The sequence below is a fragment of the Thalassophryne amazonica genome, chromosome 2 (assembly GCF_902500255.1).
Source record: "Thalassophryne amazonica chromosome 2, fThaAma1.1, whole genome shotgun sequence".
NCBI lineage: Eukaryota > Metazoa > Chordata > Actinopteri > Batrachoidiformes > Batrachoididae > Thalassophryne > Thalassophryne amazonica.
The window spans coordinates 67726876-67743746 of record NC_047104.1 but is presented as its reverse complement, the minus strand read 5'-3'; the positions used below and the strand labels follow the sequence as shown (position 1 = coordinate 67743746).

Sequence of the window (16871 nt, the reverse complement as noted above, 5' to 3'; positions counted from 1 at the left end):
GAGATCTGGTGAATTCCAGATCTGCAGATCTCAGAGAGTACTGCCACTGCAATGGGGAGCTTTTAAAATGTTCCCTCAACAGCAGTAGAAGATGGTCATCCACATGCATGAGACACCTCAGGTTTGGACCTGTGGATGAACAGCTCAGCACTCCACCAGTCACCATCGCCCATGTGGCTTTATCTTTGCTAGTGGTGAAGCTTCAAACGACTACTCCCCCCACCCCCCCAATCCCCTTCAGAATATGTGCGGCCTTCCAGTGGGAGGCAGTAAAGTTACTCCACTGAGTGGAAACAAGACTGCTTATTTTCAGATCCCAAACTTAAGTGTTCTACAGCGGCTGAAATGTCAATCTCACCCCCCCCCCCCCCCCCAAAAAAAAAACTGGAGGGCCACCTCCAGCCCTAACATTTCTTAGACACCAGCCAGTTTTTTTTTTTTTTTTTTTTTCCTTGTGAGGCTGCATCAACTCAGTGTCTACTGAATATTCTGGATGTACACTTTCATTTTCTTTTAAAGAAAATCACCTACATTAGCATATTTGTAAAATATAATGTGACTTCTGTAAACTTGGAGGAGGAGTGAGCTAGTAACCTTTATGTGCATCTGAATCTAGAAAATTACTTTTGTACTTTTGGCAAAATTACACGACTGGACATGTTTGTTTTCTTAAACTTTTCCTGAAATAATGTGGGAGGTAATGGTGATGCTTAAGGTGTTGGGCTTGAGTCCAGAAGATCATGGGTTCAAATCCCCGTCTGACTGGAAAATCACTAAGGGCCCTTGGGCAAGGCCTTTAATCCCCTATTGCTCCCGGTGTGTAGTGAGCACCTTGTATGGCAGCACCCTCACATCGGGGTGAATGTGAGGCATAATTGTAAAGCGCTTTGAGCATCTGATGCAGATGGAAAAGCGCTATATAAATGCAGTCCATTTACCATTTATCTGAATCTAGAAAATTATTTTTGTACTTTTGTCAAAATTACAAGATTGGATGTGTTTGTTTTCTTAAACTTTTCCTGAAATAATGTATGCACTTCAATAGAAATAAATAAATAAAATCTTACATATGATCAAAGGCTTTAATAAGAGTTATGTGCATGTCACACAAAAGTGGAGATGTTTAGTGACAGTGACTATACAAAGTAAAGTAATGGACATAATGAGCTCTCTGAGGACAGAGTGAAAAGGTCATTGGGACAGCACATACTGTATTTAGGCAGGATGTTGTTTCTCATTATTTTGAAAAGAAATGCAACAAATTCCTGTTCCACAGAAACTGCACTAACAATAAAACATTTTTAATAAACTCTTGTCACTGAAATACCAAATCATACCGCAGCTATTGCACAGTTTAAAAAGGGATTAATGTGAGTCAGTCAGACTGAATTAACTGGAGCCTGCAGGATTCATGTGTGCATGAAAGGTGCCGTACGCCTTCTTCAACTCCTAAAAACACTGAAGCAGAATCTAGAAATCAAGCTCAGCATCAGCCAGTAGAATCAGAATCTGTATCATTTTGTTTAATGCATTCTAATTCAATTTAAACACCATTAGGTCTGTGATGTGAGTGTTCTATTTGACCAAACTCAGATTATCAAATTAAACCATAGAAGCGAAAGAAAAACTTTTAGATGCAGAAGAACACCGAAACACATTGTATATATAATATAATTTGTGTGATCTGTTTGTATGTATAACCAAACATTTTTATATACAGCTGTATCAGAATTACAATAAGTAATTTAGAATCATTCCAGCGGTGAAAACAAATGCACTCAGATCAATTTGGGGAGACGAATTCATAACTCCTGACTTTTCTTTGTTACTGTCACATATTGCAATTTTTTTCTTGATCGGCATGTACAACTATAAACTATAATACACCTTGAACACACGCACTTACCACTTATAAAGTATTAAATACAAGGACAGCAAAATTTTAATTGATGTTAATGACACAAAGTATTGGCTGGGTATTTTCTGGTGATCAACCAATAATAAAATGATTGCAACAACCTGATAAAATAAAAGATATTTTATTTAAACTTACAGGACACCACCTAAAAGAAAGTATATAGTTGTTTTCACCTCAAATAATTTATGTTTTTAAGACAGAAACTGATTACTCATTCAAATGATTGCTATTCATTTATAAATATGACATTTAGCATTTTTTAAAATAATTTCACAAAATGATTTGTACAGTGCAGTATATTCTAAAAATAATATAAATCAAGTTGTCTAACAACAGTGATTCAGCCAATATGTAACCTTCAAAATAACAGTTCCAGCTTTAAATAGAAACATGAAAATTTCACCGTTCCATGGTGTATTCATTGCCACGGCAACATTGTATTGTCCAACCTGTGGCAAGACAGTTGTACTGTAGGTACAAACCTCAGGAGTCTGAGATGAGAGAAGTCATGTAATCATAATATTCATACTTATAGATAGGATGATGACAATGTTGGTAAAGAAATCACAACAATGCACCGTAAAGTTGTGATCCTGCCAGTATGTAAATACTTAAAAATGAATAAACTGTAGTAAAATAAATAATCCAGAGAACAACAAACAATCTATATTCCAAGACTTAAATATCACACAGTTCTTGAAATTCTGCATATATACAATAGAATGAAATCTGCATTAAAAATGTGTAACTATGTAGAGCAAGTTTGTTTTCTGTTATGGAAAAACATACTTTTATTAAAAGGCAAAAGAAAAAACTTTTTGGTTGTAATTTTTTTGGAGTGTTTGGAACCCTTTCAGTCAACAAGTACATATTTTATCATAAAATAACAGGTACATCTATCCCTGTAGATAGATCATTTTCTGTAACTGTTCCGTTTTGTGAAATGCAATGCTCAAAAAAGTGTCAATGTCGCTTCATCTGAAATCATTTTGAGTCAATGCACTGCTTCTAAACAAGTAAGGTGCAGCATCCATGTTGTCCAGTAGATGGCCCAGCTCTCGAACAGATGAGCGGACAAAACTACAGCGTTGAATAAACAAAAAACAAGTGATTGTAATAGTGCGGAGTTTACATTTAAATTAATTATTATTAATTTTATTATGAAAAAGCGAACCAACAATTTGCAATTTTGTGCTTGGATCACAAAATAGGATTTTTAAATAAATGAGTAAAAAAAAAAAAAAAAATCTGACGGTTTTACTGTGATATGAAAAAACAAACAAACAAACAAAAAAATAACTAGAGTCTTAAAATAGCAGAAATTAATTATGAAGCCACTAAAAAAGCCGAATGAAAGAAGCAAGTATTTTCTGTGTGATTGTATTTCTCAATGATCTGTTTTAATGTTAACAACCCAGCTGTTTAAACGGATGAGATTTTTAGTTTCGAATGGAGCGTTGAGAGGGGGCGCTGTGATCACATAACTAAGCTTTAATGGTGCGCACAGGAAAACAGTAAATACTTCAATTCTGATATACTTTTGTGTTGGTTTGAATGATTAAAATAGCATGCATATAATTAATTATATAACAAGAAACCAGTATTATTAAAAAAAGATATGCTGAAGTGCGACAAAGTTCAGAAAAGTTGCACCACTTTTGCTGTAAATCATAACGTATCAACAGTAGTAATGACTTTAATCACAATGATGATCACGTGACAGAAAGCGTGTATCAATATATCTATATATTTTAAATATTTTATTTTTGATTTGAGTATCAAAATATTGCAGTAAGAGTTTTTTGTGTGTTTTTTTTCTTGAACATTGTTACCTTTACGTTTCGGCGAACAGGCCGACGAGGATCTCGCGCGGCGATTGGAAGCTCCGCTTGTGACGTGGTGACGTCAGAGGGTAGCGGGTGGGACCCTGCAGGCTCCTCGGCCCTCCCCCGCACCGGACAGGGACACAAGTGATCAGCCGAAGGGCCGGTGATCTGCTCCCATCATTTCTGCCTCCACAGTCCTCGCTATCCGTCCTGCATGGTGGATATTATTTTCAGCTCTTCTTTCTTGGGTGATATGGGGGATCATTCCAAAAGTAAGTCAAGCTGAAGTGCTGCTGTGCCTTTTTCCCCCTCTTTTTTCTTTTTTTGTTGTTTAAAGGGACGCGTTCTTTTTTTTTCCTCTCTCGCCGCAGTGATATTAGGAGCTGCATGTTAATTATTATAACAAAAGCCGTGTTTTAAAACCAAGGAACAGTGATTGCGTTTTAGAATAATTGAATGTTTGCGCCGATCGATGCGCCTTACACAATAAATTATCTTAATGCTTAAAAAAGAACAACAACAACAAAAATGAGTTCGCTGCAAAATTGAAATCTGGTATTTTTTTTTTAACAATGACTTGCTGCAGTTGTGTTCATTGTGTATATTTGGTTGAAATGCAGAGAAGTCAGGATTCGCAATGTGTGTGGGATGCGGCAGTCAGATCCATGACCAGTACATCCTGAGAGTGTCCCCGGACCTGGAGTGGCACGCAGCCTGCCTCAAGTGCGCAGAGTGCAGCCAGTATCTGGACGAGACCTGCACGTGCTTCGTCCGAGACGGAAAAACCTACTGCAAAAGAGATTATGTAAGGTAAATAACCATTTCAAATGCAGCAACAAAATCAACTGAATAAAAATAACAAACATGCGCAAAAAACGTAGAAGTGTCTCTTTATGCGCGTGCGGCATTTGGCCACAGAACTTTAACTGCTCACGAAAACCATTTCTTGCATTATTATTCATTTAAAAAAATCAAATAAACGAGCGTGTGTTTGGCTGCAGCTCGCATCTGAACCTCTTTTTTCCCCCCTCCCCAGACTATTTGGAATTAAATGCGCAAAATGTAACTTGGGCTTCAGCAGCAGTGACTTGGTGATGAGAGCTCGGGATAACGTGTACCACATCGAATGTTTCCGCTGCTCGGTGTGCAGCAGGCAGCTGCTGCCGGGAGACGAGTTCTCCCTGCGGGACGACGAGCTGCTGTGCCGCGCGGACCACAGCCTGCTGCTGGAGCGCAGCTCCGCAGGAAGCCCCATCAGCCCGGGACACATCCACAGCAGCAGACCGCTGCACCTGGCAGGTCAGACACACTCTCATCATCATCATTATTATGAGAAGTAGTATTTGTAGACTAAAATATATTCTCAAGCTGTTTAAATATATATACCTCCGTCAGTGGATACAGAGTTTATAATAAAAAGTATAAAGACTGAACGTGCTCAAAATGTATATTTTTCATTGTCTATTTTCTAAAATAAAATACAACAAAATTTAACGTGCGCAGGTTTGAGCAAAAAGTAAAAAATATGAAAAGCGCTATAAAAAAATAATAATATACTATACTATAATAATAATAACTATTATTGATAATGTCATTAAACACCCGTGTTTGGTGTTTATTGATGTAGTTGCGCTGCAGCCTTTCTTTGCACCAATTTCATAATTAATCTCGTGAACTTTAACCCAGTGTGCTGCCATTGAGTGTTAGAATATGTACACATTATTTTTGACTATATCTGATATTTTATGGTGATTTGCGAAAGAAGGAAAAATGTGTCAATACAATTCAAGATTGTTGCAAAAAAGTGACCTGCAAAAAAAAGTTATTCACTGCGCTGTGTATTTGGGCTACAGAATTTTTTTTTTAAAAGACAAAGTGCAAATTGTTTTAAATCATGAGAACTGATGATTTAAATCTTTTATTTTTAGTATTATTAGTACTATTTAAATTGTGGCACATGACCCTTTTGACGTCATGGACATATGTGGTTGTGACGGATGCTGTCCTGCGTCCTCAGCAGACCCGGTGACGGTGCGTCAGGCTCCGCACCGGAACCACGTCCACAAGCAGTCCGAGAAGACGACGCGGGTCCGGACGGTGCTGAACGAGAAGCAGCTCCACACCCTGCGGACCTGCTACAACGCCAACCCGCGGCCCGACGCGCTGATGAAGGAGCAGCTGGTGGAGATGACCGGCCTGAGCCCCAGAGTCATCCGGGTCTGGTTCCAGAACAAACGCTGCAAAGACAAAAAGAAGTCGATATTGATGAAGCAGCTCCAGCAGCAGCAGCACAGTGATAAGACTGTAAGCATCTTCGTAAGTTTGACGCCTGCTGCACACTCTCAGCGCTGATCTCTGATCTTTGATCTCTGTGTTTGTTTGCGGCTCGAACCGAGCTGGACTTCACTTACAGTCTCAGTCAGCTCGGCTCAGGTTCTGTTCTGTAGTCAAACTTTAAGGCCATGAATAATGAATCAGCTGCTTTGGCTTCGGCTGCTGCAAATAAGGGTTGAACTGAAGCATTTCTCTCAGAACTGCAGCTCTGATCCACAGCACGAGGATCTGGCTGTGCAAAAAAAAAAAAAACAACAACAAAAAAACCTACTAATACTACAGAAATAAAGTTTCTAAATATCAAATCACTGAAATGTTATATTAAAACTGAATTACATTGTTTTGAAATATGGCATGGGTTCATAAAATTCTAGCAATCAGGTTTTCATTAAGTGAAACATTCTTTCAAGTACACAATTCTAACATATAAAAAAAAAATCTAATTTAATATACTGACACAATAATGAAGATCCAACACATTTTAAAAATCAAATGTATACTTTTTTGCATAGAGTTCCACTTCACTGAGGATTATTTATGAACATTGTAGTTTAAATTTTTGAAACCTAAATTTCAATTCAGTTACAGGTATTAGAGTCGATTTTTTTTATTACTGATAATTTTTGCACAAAAATACAAAAATGCTTGCTCGTTTTATCTGAACCCTTATTACACGCAAACGTCACTGTGCGCATGCAGGTTTGAAGGTATCAGGTGATGGATTTAGCTGATCAAACGCTTGAATGATGAAAATGGAATTTGTAAATGCAGCGTTTTGAACTTGAAGTGAGGAATCTGCGAACTGAAACTGAATTCTGTGATTTTTTTTTCTTTTTTGAGGTTCCAGGTTTTTTTGGGGGGGGGGGGCGTTCTGACCTCTCGGGGCAGGGACGCTTCTCTACAAACAAACACAAAAGTCCTTTCTGTTGAACTTTGCATTTGCATGCCTGAAGTCCAACGCGCACGCTGCCACGCACACATCAGTTTGGTGACCGATACGGTTTTGTTTTGGCAGAGCCTTCAGGGCCTGACGGGGACGCCCCTCGTGGCCGGGAGTCCGATCCGGCACGAGAGCACCGTGCAAGGAAACCCGGTGGAGGTTCAGACCTACCAGCCTCCGTGGAAGGCCCTGAGCGAGTTCGCCCTGCAGAGTGACCTGGACCAGCCGGCCTTTCAACAACTGGTGCGTGCATGCACGTGCACGCGCGCCTTACACACATGCACCGGGGCGCGCAAAAGCAAAGCGATGCCAACCCCCCCCCCAAACAACTCTGACATAAAATTTGATGCATGTTCTGTCTGCAGGTCTCTTTTTCTGAGTCGGGCTCTCTCGGGAACTCCTCGGGAAGCGACGTGACTTCTTTGTCCTCTCAGTTACCGGACACCCCCAACAGTATGGTACCGAGCCCGGTGGAGACGTGAGACGAGGTCCCCCCCTCCCCCCCAACCCAAAGGACAGTAGCAGCATGATCCCGGTCCCCTGGTGCCCTGCATGAGACAAACCAGCTCATCACATCGTCCGACGTGCAGAGAGGAGTTTTTGTTGGCTGATACTAATGGAAGGAGATGGAGCGGAGACGTGCGCGCGCGCGCTCACTCCCGCGTGCGTTTTTGGAGCTTTGATTGACAAAAACAAATGCTGACGCATGACTGACAGAGAAGATGTACAGAAGACCTCCTGTTGGATATACAACAAACTTATAGGAATCTTTTCCCCTCCAGAAAAAAAGAGACATTCTGCAGTTTCATTGTGATCATATTGTGTCTCGTTTCTTCAACATGAGCATTTTTGATACATTTATTTCGTTGCCGAGTCCAGTTGACTCAGATGTCTTTGTCTTAAGGTCAGAGCATGATGTCTTCAAATTATTGCTGTTGTAAAAATACTTTATCCTAATGGCAGGCTGCTGGAGCTCCTCGAACAAAAAAAGTAAATTATTGTTCTATTATTTATTGTTAGGAAAACGGTTCGTAAAGGGATTATTAAATGATTCAAAAATAAAACCTGAATATATTACGTGTCTGTACAGGCGCAGTTCTTATGAAAGATGGTGGATTTTTTTGAAAGGTCGATTTATTTGAAATTAATTTCCGCAAAAGAGCACGCACGCACACACACACACACACACACAGACATATAGATATATTTGTTGTGAAATCCGTCGAACAAACTAAAATGTGTAATACACATCGTTACTCCTCATGAGCGCGAATAATTTCTGATTTTGGAAGAAGCGCAAAACGAAAACGCTAAGCAAAAAAAAAAAAAAAAAGGGGTGGGGTGAGGGGGTAAGATCTGTTCCAGCTGGATATATTATTTGTTCAGTTTAATTCTATTAAGCTGCTCTGTTCTGGCTGGAGCCTGGAGGCACTGCTGGCTTGTCATCCTTTCCATCTGTGGTGTTGCAGAGTCGGCCGGTGGTCATTTACTATCTTGGGGGCAAAAATGTGCTGTAAATTGTAAATTGCGCTCAGTCCAGTTACTCTGGTTTGAGTCTAGACTGCGCGCGGGGATCGGCGACCTCTTATCTAGTCCTGGCATCACCTGCAAACGATCCGCTGACTGAAACCACAACAAACTAACCCCCCCAACACACACACACACACGCGCGCGCGCGTTAGTGAGATCAAGCCGTAAAGGGTCACTACTTCTTCTCGGTTTATTTTTTTGCGTTATTGCGCGCGGATCGGCGAGGTGAAAGCGCACAACAGCTGCCGCGTGTGCACAAGAAGCAGGGCGGGCAAAGTGTGATTTTTTTTTTTTATTGTTTAAGTGTGCATTTAAAACCGTGTCACGTTGTCAAGTTAGTGAAGCTTTGATTTACATTGCTGTTTTTCGTGGTAAAAGGTGCGCTGACGTGACGTCATATCAGCGCAGTTTTACCAGTTCTGCGGAATTTCAAACGAGAAACAAGAGTACAGCATCTATTTATTGGAAAGAAAACGACTCATACAACAACAACAACAAAAAAGACCACGGCGGTATTAGTAGGTCTATTTTATTTCAGGATATAAACAACACATTAAATATAAAGACTATGCCCTATGAATTAAAAAAAGGGATTTTTCTCAGCCCCGTCTCTTTATTTCAAGAACAAAGTCAGATAATAGGTTAGTAATTGAGCTATTTCAAATAAGATAAGTTAACAATGTGAGCAGATTAAGATAAGAGAGATAAGTGAGGAATAACAATGGCGTTTACTGACAAGAATGTCGAGGTATTAACTCTGCTGCTACAGAAAATCATTTAAAGACCAACTGTGTTTCCAAAACAGCTCATTTCCCACCTGGTTATGTAATTCAACCCCAAAAGTCCCTCTAACACAAATATAAAAATTAACACGTCACTCTGTCACCGTAAAGTAAGAAAAATCACATTTTCACCATTGGCACCCAGGCACCAAAATTAGACCCCCGCCCCACAAGGCTCTTTATCCAATTTTCCTGAGCAGTTCTGACTTAAACTGGTCTACAGAGAGTAAACTTGCCAAAATGTAAAATTTTATTTATTTTTAAAATGTGCATTGAGAAAATAATTCCAGATAAATTTGGGTGAATGGGCAAGGGACAAGACATGTAAGACCAAAAACAAACAAACAAAAACAACAACGTGGTTTCTGTTTATTTTCCAAATGCTCAAAGTACATTATTCCTCTCTGGCATGTCATATGAAATAAAGATGTTCCTGAAAACAACAGGAGCTTATTGGATGCAAAGAGGCCAGTCTGCACAAATCATTAATACATTACATACTTTATTTAATATTTATATAGAATACTATATATTTAGGGTTGTGCACGTGTATGAAGAACATTAAATATGTTGATGCAACAGGAATGATTGTACAACTAAAAAATTACATTTGCTGTTGAAGAAGAAAACATATCAGTTACCTTTTAATGTAAACTATATGGTGTCTAAATATTTTGCACATTATTGTATAGTAGATATATATTAAATATTTTAATATTTATTTTAGTTAATATACAGTACTGTGCAAATGGTTAAAGACCTTAGAATGTAGGTTACATTAAACAGGCAGATTAATATGTTCACTGTGGAGCTGGAATATGTTTTGAGAACTTATATTTTATGTTGCTGAAGAAAAGCAACATACCAAACACTGTATTTTATTAAGTTTTAAAAATATTTCTTGTAGATATTATATGTACAGTACTGAACAAAGTTTCAGGCACATTTAATATGCAAATTGTGTTGTTGGACTAGGCAAAAATACATCTTAATTAAGATTCAAGGGTGCCCAAAACTTTTGCGTAATGTTGATATTTAAAAATTATATATATATAAAATTTAGATTAAAATTCAGTTTAGAAATTTATTTTTGCTTTTGCACATGACTGTGTGTGCGCGTGTACATACACACACACACACACACACACACACATATATATATATATATATATATATATATATATATATATATATATATATATATATACACACACACACACACACACACACATATATATATATATATATATATATATATATACACACACACACACACACACACACACACACATATATATATATATATATATATATATATATATACACACACACACACACACATCCATACAGCACTGTGCAAAACATTTAAGTATATTTAATGGGTTTAATGTGGTTTTGAATGGTTTAAAAAATTAAAAATTACACTTTACTCAAGTATCTAGGGTGCCTAAGTCATTTGCAGAGCACTGATAATGAATTAACATTATGATTAGTTTTTAAAATATATTATACAAACAGTAGTGATGGAAAAGCTTTAAGTATACTTAATGCATTTAATGGTTTGGAATAATTGAAGAAAAAAAGCTATATTTTCATAAAAAAAGCAGGGTGCACTGCACGTCTGCACAATGCTGTATATTAAATATATATTAAATATTTTATTTACTATTTATTTTATATATTGAATATTCAGTGCTGTGCAAAAGTGTTAGGTGTATTTGGTGTGTTTGAAGCCTAAAAGTTGAAAATCTATTTAAAATCTATCCAAAAATTTCATATCTGCAGTGGTGAAAACCAGTGTGCGTGTTTGACGTTCCCACAACGCAATCAGATGCTGTCAGAGGCAATGACACGGCATCATCAATGATTAAGAGGATGAGTCCATTTAGAGGTGTGATGTAATTCTCTAATTGGCAGAGCGTGTGCGTAATTAGATCCCCCTGCGTGCACCCCACCCACTGTGACCAGTCACTAAACGGTCCACTGACACAGAAACACGGCTGAACATTTCACTCAGGATCATTAATATTTTGTTTTTAAATTCACACAGACTTTTTCTTCTTTTTGCTCATCAAAATGATCACACATAAGTATTCCAGTTCAGGTGAGCATCAGTAAAACAACCTGTTTATTAGATTTTATTCATTTTCAAGAGCAGCAATAGTAAATAATAATAATAATAATAATAATAATAATAATAATATTTTATCTATAATGTACAGACCATCAATATAATGAAACATATTTTAGACTTCAATCAGCATGAACAGCAGCTACAACACTTAAACCATTCAGCACTGGACTGGCAGTATAGTGGAAAGATTAAAAAATTCCCAGCAACCTCACATCTGACTTCCAGTGGAGTTGAAGGAGTTTGCACAGGTTTGACTGCAAGAAATGGAAGAGTTTGCATGCTTAAAGTGCCTGCTTTTCTGCTAAATTAACTGGTCTGCAAGGTGATCATATGGCAACAGTTTCACACTGCTACACTGTTGTGTTTTTATAACAAAAAATAATTGCTATCACCTGGGGAACAGGCTCAAAAAACAGGATCACTTCATAGCATCAAAGCAAATAAGCTGCAGAGCTGTTTGCATTTAACAGAGTCATGAAATTAAATCAAATATCTGGCGTTTTCTTTCCTCCTATGGAACATTTTCAGTGAATCCCAGGATTACGGCATCTGAGGGAACAACAGTAAATTGAACTGGGGCCAAAAGAGAAGAAAATCCTTTGCTTCAATGAAGCATTTTTATTCGAAATCAGTCAGCATGCACAAATGCAATACTGTGGCTTTCTGGCTGCACCACAAAGCTGAAACCACACAGCCTTTGTTGCTTTTGGAAATACAACAATTTTGCTTCCATGTGGTTTTTGTTTTTCACACATAATTTTTCAGCTGTAGCTCTACAGCTCAACAGAAAATTCTTTCTTTTATACATTTTTAAGGTAGCAACAGGTAAGTTGCATACATACAGCATAGGAATTATCGTTCACAGGGCAAACTACTACATTATGAGTATGATATAATAAATGCCATAGAAATTCTAGTTTTACTGTATATGCTCCTTGCATGCATACCAAAATAATATTTTAAGTTTTTCTCTGTAGCAAGCATGTGAAATATTGTGCATGCACATAGAAAAACGCAATGTTATATATTAATTACATGCATATTTATGAGGTTTTAGGTTTTGCACAGTAGAAAATATATGTAACATTGTGCATGAACATTAAAAATGCAGACTCATATAATAATTACATGCATATTTATAAGGCTTTAGGTTTTACACTGTAGAAAATATATTTAATATTGTGCATGCATATTGACAAATGCAGTCTATTATACACTATAGCATGAATATTTAAAGTTTAAAGTTTTGTGTGGCATAAGTGCTATATTGTACACACACACGTCAAAAATACAGTCTATTATTTATGAACATACGAGTGTAGTATGACTGGTCAGATATTAAGACAAATGTTTTGTGCATTTTAATTAAAACAATGACCTTTTTTTGCAGTAGATCCAAAGGCCCCCCCAAAAAAAGCAAAAAGTTCTAAGTCTAGCTAAAAATATGCCTGCAATTGACTTCCCGTTGTTGCACCACGGGTGAGGAGTCTGTCCTTGCAGAATCAAAAATTGTGTGTGTGATTTGTGTGCAGAACCTGTGAACGCTTTGACACTCGGGTCCACTGGGATTTCCAGCAGGGGCCCACCAGCAGTGGAAATGGTAGAATGAAGTTCATGTCCAAACTCTCTCAGGAAAAATTGCGACAGGCTGATTGAACACAGAGACAGCTCCAAGCTTAAAGAGAGAGAGAGAGAGAGAGAGAGAGCGAGAGAGAGAGAGAGAGAGAGAGAGAGAATAATTATTGGTTTGAGAGCTTTGGTAACTTGTGTGAAATTAATTTATACAATACACATAACAAAAACACAACAGCTTACCTACGCAAAATAGGCTGCAACATTATTGTTTGAATTACAGACATATACACAATATAGAATATAAATATAATTATGACGAAATAAATGATTTAATATTGTCATTCTTCCTTCACACTAAGCCGTATTTGACTTGTGTCAACAGCAGCAAATGAACTTGTATTGTGTTCTCCTCCTCCCAGGTCTTTTAAATAGGAAATATAAGGACTAATTTATCACAGCTGGGTAATGGACAATATAACATCCAGTGACAACAATTTAATCATCTCAACTCTTAGGTTACGCTGGTAATAAAAGGGCAGTGGTACTGGCGTACGTGTAAGCCATTGATCCTGCAGAATGAATGCTCCTTTTACGAGAGAGTGACAAAATGAGTAAATATCAACATTTCATCTTTTAAGCTTTGAAAAGCACAAGGTCAACGGGGTAGAACATATTTAAGAAAACATCATTAAAAACGGTAAAAAAAACAAAAAACAAAACAATCTCCTTTTTCGTGTGGTGCTGGTGTATTCTGACCATCAAGTTTCATTTTTAAGGCAGCCACATATATAGAAAATATTTTTTATTAGGTTTTTACATAAATAAATGATCTGAAACATCATTTATCTTAAACATCTTGTAATTCTGACTGTAGAAACTACCTTACTATGAGCAAACCTTAGGCCTGAAGCACCTAATTTGAGACTTCAGTGACATATGTCACAGAAATCTTTATATGGAATATTTCTGGGGGTGTGGCCAACAGCAGCTTTTTAAAGCAACAGGCTGGAAAACAGGCCACCTCTTAGAGGTCTCAATTTTTTTTTATAATCATGTGTCACCTCATAGTGTAATAACTTATAACTTAGTGCTTTGATTAAAAATGTGTTAAATTTAACCCATTTAAACTGCTGTGATACTTTCATCAAATCACCTGAGTTTATCAAAGAAATATGCTGCAATAGTCAATTTCTTTTTTCATGCACCGTGCTGTCATATTTTACACGTGGTGTTGCGTGTGTATGCGCAGGCTCACCTGGAACACACACAGAGGGCCACTTTGCTGATACAGTGTCAGAGCTGTGTAAATCACACAGCCCCACCCACGCATAAATCTACTGCAAAAACAACACACCAGCAGCCATTAGAGAGGAAGGCTGGAGCCGCGCCGCTCCACAATGACTCACTATAAAACACAACGAGAGTTCACCTGTGCTTGTCTCCCCTTTGACAGGACCAAACTGTCATTAGTGAAACGAAGAAGACAAACACATGTCACAGGAACAAAACAAGGCGGTGAGTGTGAGTCACTTAAGATGAGAAACGGCATCAAAAGGTTTCAGGGAGACTCTCTGGCGTTCATCAGGGTCATATCAGTGCCAGTTCAGGAGTTCAAGAATGTTTTCAGGAAGTCTTTGTGTTTTAGATTTAGTGCTAAAGTTCATTTAACTTTCTGACCCCTGAGTTCGGATGGAACAGAGACAAACTTTAATTACAGCACGCGATGCAGGAGCTGAAGTGGAAATGCTACTGATATACTGCTCCTGTCAGATAAAAACACTCAGAAAAAGAGTCCTCGTTTCACATGACAAAGAGAAATACTTTCAGTTTGTGTGAATATTCTTTCACTGAAAAATTGGCCAAAATCCAGTAAATGTGTTGTCAGTACACACTGTGGAAAACATAACATTATCGATGTAACAATCCCCAATGACTATAGTTTAAACAGAGCTGAAGGGGGAAAGATCATGAAACACCAAGACCTTAAAAATGACCTACAGACAACATGGTCATTGAAAAAAATAGATATAATACCAGTTGTGGTGGGGGCAAACGGGCATATGAAGAAGAACCTGAAGAAATACCTTGAGGTAATCCTGTGTCACCCAAGCGCCCACAAGGTGCAGTTATCAGCAATTAAGGGAATGGTCACCATCTTGAAGAGAGCCCTCGGATACAATGCCAGCAATGTTTAGAGTGCAACTATAGACCCTGGGTCTGGAGCCTGTTGCATTCTATTAAAAAGAAATCCAAGAGAAATGGGAAAAATAAAAAATAAAATCAAACAATACACTATGTATCTAGATACATGGGCTAAGATCTGGTTCAGGATCAGGAATATACTTTTTATGATGGAATGATGCAGTGTGAATCAATTTAGTTCAATACGAGTCAGTATAATCCAATACAATTCTTTGTTTAATGAAGCATTCATCTTCCTAGAGGAATTAGAATAAGACAAAAGTGCCATTTGCTTACCATCAAATACATAAAGTCACAGCAGAGCCGACACAGAACTGCATGTTGATTTGGCACAAGTTTTACACCACACGTCCTTCCTGACGCATCTCCATATTACATGGAGAACAGGCACGGGCGGTATTGAACTGGGAAACTTCTGCTTTTGAAGAAAGCGCACAAATCGCTTCTTCTCCACGTTGACATTTAACATTGAAATATATATTTATTGAAAAACCAGGCACCTTCTTCAGGCTTTTGCTACAATGCTGCTGTTGATTGCCGTTTGTTCACCACTGGGGGCAGCACCACATACAGGAGGAGTAAGCGCAACATAAAAAGTCCAGAAGAAGAAGCTAGCCGTTGTCAGCATAGCATACATAGTATAACAAAACGTTCCCGTTCTGAACTGGTTTGACAATGTTGAATTCCAAACTGAAGGTAGATTTCAAACGGGTACATTTATCCTTTATACTACCTATCACTACAGGACATGTTGATATTGTTTTTACCTCACAAAGTTAAATGTGTTTGTGACAGTTTTCAAGCACCTTACACAGACCTTTGAACTTTTTGAAGATGTGAAAGTAGCAGTTTGGGTTGATAGTGTTCTAATAAGGAATAGTTTGCACCATCTGTCATGCTTAGTTATCATGTCACAGGGTAGCATATACCACCTGTCATTGAATTCAAAGGATGTCGACCTTGTTTGACCTTCACTTTGGAGACCAAACATTCAACACAGTCAAAACTATTCCATTTATTAGTCCTTTTATTTCAACCAATAATTTTCATCATTTATCACTGAAATTGGAGCAGCTTTAACATTTGACCCCTGTACAAACTGAAACTGACCTTTTTCACAATTTTTGCTGTTTTTACCCCATAACTCCAGAACATGCTGTCACAGATCGTCCAAACGATACCTTTTTGGAATCGTTATGATCAGACAAATAATGTGATATAGTTTTCAACATGATTGGAGCATTTTTACATTTTGACCTCTGTGTAATTCTTCATTGACCTACATTGGCTACAGCTACCGCCCTGTGATGGTTATCATACATTTTTTGTAAGCCATGGTACACTGAGGCTGGCTTCTAAGTATCGTTTAGTCACCTTCAGTGGTACCAATCAGGTCAAAATTGATGACTGGCTCCTGGACTACTTGAGGCACAAATCTGGAGAAGGTTACAGAAACACTTCTGCTGCTTTGAAGGGATCAATGAGCATAGTGGCCTCAATCATCTATAAATGGAAGAATTTCGGATCCACAAGGACTCTTCCTAGAACTGGCTGCACATCTAAACTGAGCAACTGGGGGAGAAGGGCCTTAGTCATGGTCATGCTATCAGAGCTCCAGCATTCCTCTGTG

The 16871-nt window shown here is 38.0% G+C and overlaps 1 protein-coding gene across 4 annotated transcripts; it reads left to right on the top strand.

Moving 5' to 3' along the window:
- The first annotated feature begins 3867 nt into the window (after positions 1 to 3867).
- On the top strand, positions 3868 to 7788 carry isl2b (ISL LIM homeobox 2b). 4 transcript variants are annotated; one of them, XM_034187166.1, is made up of 6 exons: positions 3868 to 4016; positions 4365 to 4554; positions 4781 to 5043; positions 5765 to 6048; positions 7094 to 7261; positions 7384 to 7788. In XM_034187166.1, exons 1-6 carry the CDS (start codon positions 3959 to 3961, stop codon positions 7498 to 7500), a joined length of 1080 nt encoding a protein of 359 aa, XP_034043057.1. In that variant the 5' UTR covers positions 3868 to 3958; the 3' UTR covers positions 7501 to 7788. The 4 variants fall into 4 exon arrangements, with proteins under 4 accessions (XP_034043057.1, XP_034043038.1, XP_034043050.1 ...); XM_034187147.1 differs by having other exon boundaries at positions 5765 to 6060; XM_034187159.1 differs by having other exon boundaries at positions 5762 to 6048.
- Positions 7789 to 16871: the final 9083 nt, after the last annotated feature.

Coding starts and splice junctions, on each gene's coding strand:
- isl2b (XM_034187142.1), top strand. CDS start 3,959: ATGGTGGATATTATTTTCAGCTCTTCTTTCTTGGGTGATATGGGGGAT. Junction 5,044..5,761: donor CAGACCGCTGCACCTGGCAG/GTCAGACACACT, acceptor CTGCGTCCTCAG/CAGACCCGGTGACGGTGCGT. Junction 6,061..7,093: donor ATAAGACTGTAAGCATCTTC/GTAAGTTTGACG, acceptor TTGTTTTGGCAG/AGCCTTCAGGGCCTGACGGG.